This window comes from Brassica oleracea, chromosome C1 (genome assembly GCF_000695525.1).
Source record: "Brassica oleracea var. oleracea cultivar TO1000 chromosome C1, BOL, whole genome shotgun sequence".
In the NCBI taxonomy this organism is placed as follows: Eukaryota; Viridiplantae; Streptophyta; class Magnoliopsida; order Brassicales; family Brassicaceae; genus Brassica; species Brassica oleracea.
The window spans coordinates 30,392,575-30,401,396 of NC_027748.1; the positions used below are offsets into that span (position 1 = coordinate 30,392,575).

An 8,822-nucleotide genomic window follows, 5' to 3' on the forward strand; every position below is an offset into this window, starting at 1 on the left:
TGAGAAAGGGTAAAGTTTTTGCAATGATAAAATAATGATAAACGAAAGGCATCACAGGCCAAACTAACAAACATAGCAACAACATACTTATTTTTTATTCAACATACCTATAGACAAGAACAGAGAGTGGAGAGACACACACAACCCAAGAGTTTTATTATAATTATTACTTCTCTCCTTATTTGCTATTCAACAAACAGTAGCAAATGTGATCACTTAAGAGATAGCCTTCTCTCAATCATTCATTGGACGCAAGTCACAAACCAATCAAGCATCTCCTTGTGAGCTTCTTCCGCAGCTTTAACCGCCTCTGGATCATTGATGTCATACCGAGTTGTCCAACCGTGCGAGACATTGGGGAAAATCTTCACATAACTACCCACCTACACATTCTCAATAAAAGTTAGTTAAAAAGGCACTGTTGAGTTGCAGAAGAAGCAGAGTCTCTACCTCGGGTTTAGAAGCAAGAATCTCCTCAAATTGCTTCACGAGTGCTGGTGGGGTCAAAAAATCATTCTCAGCTCCTAGTATAGCTATTGGAACCTTCACATCTGTAGGAAACCGTGAAATCGATAAGGCATAAACCATGGAACCAGACCAATTACAGCTGTTTTAAAAGTACAAAAAGTCACTTTACCCTTGATATCATCGACAGTGACATAAGTAGGATGAAGCAAAACAGCTGCTTGGATCAGCTCTTCTTTAGACAATTCCACAACCACTTTTCCTGAAGATCATTATTTATTTAACAAAAGATAGAGAGGATACAGTAATATGCATCAGACATTTCCAAAAGAGAGTGTATTAAATACAACATAGGTGACAAATGCGCAATCAAGAGAGTATATCAAAAAAGACATAAAAACTCACCACCCCAGCACATCCCTGCAGCTCCAATGGCAGTTATGCCTTTGTTCTTAATGGCTTCAAGTACTGGCTTTGTATCTTCAAACCCCTTATCCTAAAGAAAAGAGAACATAAACTGGTTCAGATGGAATCTTTGAAAAGAACAGAACAAGATGACATAAAAATCTAGGGGAACAACTGAAAAAAAAGGGGGATAAGGAACGAACAGGGCTATGGTCTTTGATCCAGACAGGGACGGGTCTGTCTTGATGAGAGGGATCATAAGGATCTCCGTAGAAGTAATCAGGAACCACAACATAGAATCCTGAAGCTGCAACCTTGTCCGCAAGCGCCGTTAAAAAACATAACAACTGTGTCAGAGAGAGTCCTGTACTCTGCTTCAGTCGAGGAACGTGCTACTGAGTCTTGATGCTTAGCTGACCAGGAGACTAGGTTTGACCCAAGAAACGTGCAAAATCCTCCTGTTGATCTTCTAGTATCTTGACATCCTCCCCCAATCACTGTCACAGTAGGCTCTAACTTGAGTATCTGTGTTCGATTCAAGCGTTAGACCCATCTCTAGAGTACCTTTAAGATACCTCAGTATCCGCTTCATGAGATGAAAGTCTGACAGAGTAGGCTCATGCATCTTCTGACACACTAGATTCACCGCAAACTGTATGTCTGGTCTGGTTAATGTCAGATACTGAAGCTTGCCTGCTAAGCTTCTGAAGTATTTGGGGTTGGTGAAAAGCTCATCCTGATGTGGAACACGATCTAACTGTAATGGTAAAGGGGTTGGCATAGGGGCACAGTCAAGCATCCCTGCTGCTTCCAGTATGTCTGTGGCATACTTTGCTTGATTAAGAAACAAGCCAGTTGCTGTAAACTGAGCCTGAAGGCCCAAAAAATAACTCAGTGACCCCATGTCTTTCATTCTGAACTGTTTCTTGAGCGACTGCAGTAGCTTATCCACCAAGTAAACTCCTATGAGATTTATACAACTTCCTGGTGATTGTCCACCACTTAATGTATCCAAATCAAGCTTCTTACAAAGAGATTCATCCTTGTTTGATTGGAACGACGAAGAAGCTGTGCTATTCCCAAACTGGGAAACCTTTTGCTACAACTCTTGAACGAAGCTTGTCTAGCGTTCCATCTGCCTTCAGTTTCACCTTATGTACCCATCTGCAACCTATAGGTCGTGTATCAGGGGGTAGTGGGACTAAGCTCCAAGTCTTTGTCTCTTCACAGGTTTCTATTTCTTCTCCCATTGCTCCATTCCAACCAGGGTGGTTGAGTGCTTCTGCAGTAGAGCGTGGTAATTGAGGTAGGCTATTTACTGTTATCAAGGCATACCTCGGATTCGGTTTCATTACACCTGCCTTAGCTCTTGTTGTCATCTTATGTGAGTTGGCAGGCTGGGGTGGAGGAGGGTGATCAAGTATAACCTCATGATCAGAATCTGTATCTGATGATGATGAACTTGTTTCTCCAGGAAGGATAGGACTAGCGGGAGCAACAGGGACTGGCTGAGGAATAGGAATTGAAATAGGAACAGATCTCCCTACTTCTTCGGATGGAGTTTGTATCTCTTGACTGCTCTCAGTATCTATATCAACTTGATGTTGAAGTCTCCATGCCGAGAATAGAGGCGTTACAGCAGACTTCAGTAGATGTTGATAAGTATCTTTGTAAGGTAACCTGTCTTCATCAAACAGAACATGCCTGTTGATATAGATGCGACCAGTAGGAGGATGATAACATCTGTAACCTTTATATCTCTCATTGTAGCCAAGAAATACACATAAGAGCGATTTTGGATCGAACTTGTTCTGTGAGTATGGCCTCATATACGGGTAACAAGCACAGCCAAAGACCCTGAGAGCTGTGTAGACTGGTCTTTTGCCATTGAGAACTTCATAAGGACTGATCATTTTCTCATTTACTGTTGTAGGAAGCAAGTTACTGAGAAAGGCAGAGGTAAACAAAGCTTCTACCCAGAGTTCTTGAGGAAGATGACTTTGATATAGCATCGACAAACCGAGCTCAGTGATGTGGAGGTGACATCTCTCTGCAATGCCATTTTGCTCCGGCGTATGAGGACAGGAGACAAAATGTTTAATGCCGCAAGCTGCTAGATGTTGTGACATGTTGTTGTTCATAAATTCACCTCCACCATCAGACTGAAACACACAGATTTTCTGTTTGTATTGGTTTTCCACTTGTTGTTGAAATGCTTTGAAGACTGAGAACACATCAGATTTTAACTTAAGTGGATAGAACCAACAAAATCTTGAATAATTGTCGATGAATACAACGTAAAACCGAAAGCCCTGAACTGAGACAATTGGTACAGGACCCCATACATCACAGTGTATCCTCTCAAGAACTCTACTTGCTCGAAAATCAGAACTAGAAAAGGGAAGTTTACATGTCTTGCCCACTTGACATGCTTCACACAATGACTTCTCAGTCTTATTGAATGTAATGGCCTTTATTGCTGAAAGATGCTTCAAAACTTGATCATTTGGATGTCCCAACCTTAGATGCCAGATTCTATCACTTGCAAGCTGCTGTCTTGAAGAGTAGAATGATACGAATTGAGGAACATCCAACCGGTACAGCCCTTTAACCTTGTTGCCCTGACTGAGAACCCTGCTTGTTGCTTTGTCCTTAACATATACATGAGCAGAATCAAACGTGAATTCACATGGATAGTCATCAGTGAGCTTAGAGACTGATAGAAGGGACTTCGTTATATCAGGACAGATCAGAACCTCAGAGAGTGGAATGTTACCTGAGACAGAAGGGATAGAGGCTGAGCCAACATGAGTGATGGGCAGAAACTCTCCATTGCCAACAATGACATGGTCTGATCCATCATACTCATAAGCGGTATCAAGATGCTGTACTGAATTAGTAACATGATGAGAAGAGCCGCTATCTGGATACCACTCAGCTCCTGTGAAGCTAGCATTGTTCTGAGCCGATGCGGTCATCAACATATTGGCCTGAGGAGAGGCGCTGACAACAAAGTTTTGATCAAAGCGCTTGTAACACTTGTAGGCAGGATGTCCATATTTTCCACAAATCTGACATGTAGGACGCTGGGTATCAGACTGTCTGTGAGCACCCTGACCAAACTGTTGAGGAAATCCCCTGCCTTGTGTGGAGTAGAAGCCTTTGCCTCTGTAGCCACCTCTGTTCTGACCTCTGCCACGTCCTGAATATCCTCCTTTGTTGGTATAGAACGCGTGATGAGAATTCACATCAACGGTGGGCTCATATGCCTTGAGTTTATCTTCAAACCCTGTTAGCTTGTAGACAATATCTTCAAAACAAGGAACAGGCTGAACATCCATGGCGTGTTCAATCACTGTACAGACAGACTCATATTCCTTGCCTAGACCGTTAAGAACACCATAGATCTTTTCCTGTTCAGTAATAGGAGCTCCTATGGAGTCTAACTGATCACAAAGCGACTTGATCTCAGACAAATAAACAGCCATAGTTTTGTTCCCTTTGACAGTAGTTTGTACTCGCCTTTGTAAATCTAATCTTCTAGAAGCAGAAACCCTATTGTATTTCTGAGCTAGAGCCAACCATATCTCTTGAGAAGTATGTAAGCCGTAGACAGATTTGAGGGCATCTTCTGTGAGAGTTCCATAGAGCCAGGCGAGAATGAGCTGATCCTTCTGTGTCCAACGAAGAAACTCAGGATTCGCAGCTTCTGTGTCTTGATCTCCCAGTCTGACTGTGATTGTAGGGGCGGGTCGTGGTTGGGCTCCGGTGACGTAGCCGAGAAGCATCTGACTGGAAAGAAACTGCTCGAACTGGAGTTTCCATAGGAGATAGTTGCCTTCCTTAAGCTTCAACGTAACCACATGCGTGATGGTAAGAGTAGTAACCGAAACAGGATCTTGATTTCCGTCCATGGCGTGATACCATGAAGGTGAAAGCTAGAAGCTTTAGAGAGAAAGGTTTCTGAAGATATTACTGACTTTTATTCATCAAATTAGCTCATTTTGTTTACAATGGTTCTCTACTCATATTTATACATAGTGAGAGAACAATCTAGACTTCTGACAGGTGTCTCTGACAGCTAGCAATCCTGATCCATAAGAGCTTCATATCTGTTGTTGAGCTGCATTGTATGAGGTGTGATCTCCGTACGTTTAGCTCCTTTTGTCGTTCTACTTTTGTCCTCTGTTACCGTTGGAGCTAAAGGTGCTGAAGTGGACTTTGCTGAGAGAAGGCCCAATGTCTTTGATGGATGATCATGTAATGATCTGTTGGGCTTAATAACCGTGAAATCGATAAGGCATAAACCATGGAACCAGACCAATTACAGCTGTTTTAAAAGTACAAAAAGTCACTTTACCCTTGATATCATCGACAGTGACATAAGTAGGATGAAGCAAAACAGCTGCTTGGATCAGCTCTTCTTTAGACAATTCCACAACCACTTTTCCTGAAGATCATTATTTATTTAACAAAAGATAGAGAGGATACAGTAATATGCATCAGACATTTCCAAAAGAGAGTGTATTAAATACAACATAGGTGACAAATGTGCAATCAAGAGAGTATATCAAAAAAGACATAAAAACTCACCACCCCGGCACATCCCTGCAGCTCCAATGGCAGTTATGCCTTTGTTCTTTATGGCTTCAAGTACTGGCTTTGTATCTTCAAACCCCTTATCCTAAAGAAAAGAGAACATAAACTGGTTCAGATGGAATCTTTGAAAAGAACAGAACAAGATGACATAAAAATCTAGGGGAACAACTGAAAAAAAAGGGGGATAAGGAACGAACAGGGCTATGGTCTTTGATCCAGACAGGGACGGGTCTGTCTTGATGAGAGGGATCATAAGGATCTCCGTAGAAGTAATCAGGAACCACAACATAGAATCCTGAAGCTGCAACCTTGTCCGCAAGCGCCGTTAAAAAACATAACAATTAATAATTCTAAAACTTTCATTTGTGGTTGTGGCGAAAACAACAAAGTAGATGCAGATAATGCAATTAAACAATAACTCAAAGCTTATAAAAAAAAGTTTGCAACCAGTGAGACATTCACATCTTATCTACTAATATATACTTTAGCTTGTGTACAAATTCAAAACCAACCAATACTATGTCAAACACAGATGCAATATTATAATACCTCAAGTTTGGAGCTTCATAGCCTGAAGAAGAAAACACAAAGCTGAAGTCAGAACACAGAGATGAGAAATGAATCAAATCAACAGATGGGTCTAAAGAAAAAGGAAAAAGTTTCCCTTTTTACTAGATCATGTCTCTAAATAAAACAAACGACTTTCAATCAGATCAAAGACAAAAAAAGAAGAAGTAGTGTTTACCATAAATATCCGAGATGGAGAGCCAGAGACGTATACATCTAGGCCACCCAGTTTCTCCACATGACCCGACCAGGAGAGCGGGTTAAGAACCGGCGGTTTTTCGCAGCACTGAGGTCCCAACATTATCGTTCTTCAAAGTAGTTTAGACAAAAATGGGGACCAAACTTAGCTTACCTTTGTTATGATAAAAATGGTACTTTCAAAGTGCTAGTAAAAAAAGTCCTAGTAAAAAACGTTTAGTGTTTAAAGTGCAAGAACTTGACACTTTCATGGTTTAAAATGCGATTTTCCATTATTAAATAAGAGTTAAAAGTGCAAGAACTTGACACTTTCATGGTTTAAAATGCGATTTTCCATTTTTTGAAAACTGCACTTTGTTAAAAGTGAAAAGATATTTTTATCCATATTAGATATTTCAATAATTAAAATAGAAAATTGAATTTAGTAATAATATTGTTACTAAACTTGAAAATAGTACCTTGGCTCTCTCTCCAACATTTCTCTTTCTTTCCTGAATTTTATTTCAATTTTTGCTATCCATCTTAATACTTTAATTAATTATTTTATCGATTTAGTTTTTAATTATATTTATTTCAATCATCAAACAATATTTTTAATCAAAAATATTAATAAGTTTCAAATCAAATTAAAATATAAAATTCAAAATAAATATGAAAATTTTATCAATTAGTTTTATAAATTTAGAACTAAAAGTAACTTAAGTGTGGATGAAATTTTGAATTAAAAAAAAAACTATTTCTGAATGAAAAAATAAATAAATTTTAAATTTTAGAAAATAAACTTAATTGATTTTAGAGCTAAAACTACAATTAAAATTTTGGGATAATTTGTAAAATACTATATAAATAATTTAGAATTTGAAAATTACACCTTCTTTTTTTATTTTGAATTAAAAAAAAACTATTTCTGAATGAAAAAATAAATAAATTTTAAATTTTAGAAAATAAACTTAATTGATTTTAGAGCTAAAACTACAATTAAAATTTTCGGATAATTTGTAAAATACTATATAAATAATTTAGAATTTGAAAATTACACCTTCTTTTTTTATTTTGAATTAAAAAAAAACTATTTCTGAATGAAAAAATAAATAAATTTTAAATTTTAGAAAATAAACTTAATTGATTTTAGAGCTAAAACTACAATTAAAATTTTGGGATAATTTGTAAAATACTATATAAATAATTTAGAATTTGAAAATTACACCTTCTTTTTTTATTTTTTTGAAAACCGCACTTTTGTTAAAAGTGAAAAGATATTTTAATCCATATTAAATAATTAAATAATTAAAATAGAAATTCAAAATTAGTAATAATATTGTTACTAAACATGAAAATAGTACATCGGCTCTTTCTCCAACATTTCTCTTTCTCTCTAAAATTCTATTTCAAAAGCATCGTCTCTCTCTCTCTCTCTCTCTCTCTCTCTCTCTCTCTCTCTCTTTTAAGTGATGAAGATCTATGATTACAATTTTCTTTCTTGATATACTTGCAGAGTTAAAATATATTTTTAAATTATTAATAGTTTATTTTAAATTAGAAAAAAAAGCATAGGAGTTAATAGAGAGTACTGTCAATGATATTATAGGTCAGCTATATTCGGCTATAGCTTATAGACTAAGAGTTGAGAAATAACTTGTAGTGTTAATACTTGATAGTGAATATTATTATAAAAAGGAGTTGACACAGTAGCTCAAATATCGGAGATATAGGCAATCATGCTTTCTTCTTCTCTAACAAGCAATATAGAAGCAATGGCTACAACCTTGGTTTAATATATTAAATATTAAACAAATTCATTTCTTGTTGGTTTTAAAACAACAAAAAACTAAGAGTTATATTCAGCTATATTCGGCTATAGCTTATAGACTAAGAGTTAATAGAGATGTAACTTGTAGTGTCAATACTTGATAGTGAATATTATTATAAAAAGGAGTTGACATAGTAGCTCAAATATGGGAGATATAGGCAATGATGATTTCTTCTTCTCTGACACGCAATATAGAAGCAATGGGTACAACCTTGGTATAATATATTATATATTAAACAAATTTATTTCTTCTTGGTTTTAAAACAAAAAAAAAACTTCTCGCTATTTTTTTTTGAGAAATACATCTCTCTGGTTTGAAACAAACTTGGACATTGTCAATACTTTGTTTCCAAAGGGTCGTGAGAGCTTTCTACATTGTCATTATTATTATGAGATTCTTCTTGCGTGTATGGTAGGGCATAGTTTCTCTTTTCTAAATGGTAAGAAGGTTTTCCTCCAACATTTCCATTTCTTTCCAGGATTCTATTTCAAAAGCATCGTGGATGAAATTTTGAATTTTAGAAAAACTATTTCCGGATGAAATGTTTTTTAAAATATCTCAGAAAATAAAATTAATTGATTTTAGAGCTAAAACTACAATTGACATTTTGGGATAATTTGTAAAATACTCTAGTAAATAATTTAGAATTTGAAAAATACACCTTCTTTTTTATTTTTTGAAAACTGCACTTTGTTAAAAGTGAAAAGATATTTTATCCAAAGCATTGTGGCTCTCTCTCTCTCTCTCTCTCTCTCTCTCTCTCTCTCTCTCTCTCTC

The 8,822-nt window shown here is 36.7% G+C and overlaps 1 protein-coding gene and 1 long non-coding RNA gene across 5 annotated transcripts; both read right to left on the bottom strand.

The window, feature by feature from the left end:
* LOC106337177 (carboxymethylenebutenolidase homolog) lies at positions 1–1,774 on the bottom strand. Its single transcript, XM_013776238.1, has 6 exons — positions 1,388–1,774; positions 1,074–1,217; positions 871–961; positions 638–727; positions 451–551; positions 1–383 (listed from the first exon to the last, which is right to left on the bottom strand). The coding sequence occupies exons 1-6, from the start codon at positions 1,772–1,774 to the stop codon at positions 243–245; spliced, it is 954 nt and encodes a 317-aa protein (XP_013631692.1). The 3' UTR covers positions 1–242.
* A 3,054-nt stretch (positions 1,775–4,828) lies between these two features.
* On the bottom strand, positions 4,829–6,354 carry LOC106324445. 4 transcript variants are annotated; one of them, XR_001266707.1, is made up of 6 exons: positions 6,215–6,354; positions 6,019–6,040; positions 5,667–5,777; positions 5,464–5,554; positions 5,231–5,320; positions 4,829–5,146 (listed from the first exon to the last, which is right to left on the bottom strand). It is a non-coding gene; the product is annotated as an uncharacterized LOC106324445 (long non-coding RNA). The 4 variants fall into 4 exon arrangements; XR_001266706.1 differs by lacking the exon at positions 6,215–6,354 and having other exon boundaries at positions 6,019–6,195; XR_001266705.1 differs by lacking the exons at positions 6,019–6,040; positions 6,215–6,354 and having other exon boundaries at positions 4,829–5,138; positions 5,667–6,010.
* Positions 6,355–8,822: the final 2,468 nt, after the last annotated feature.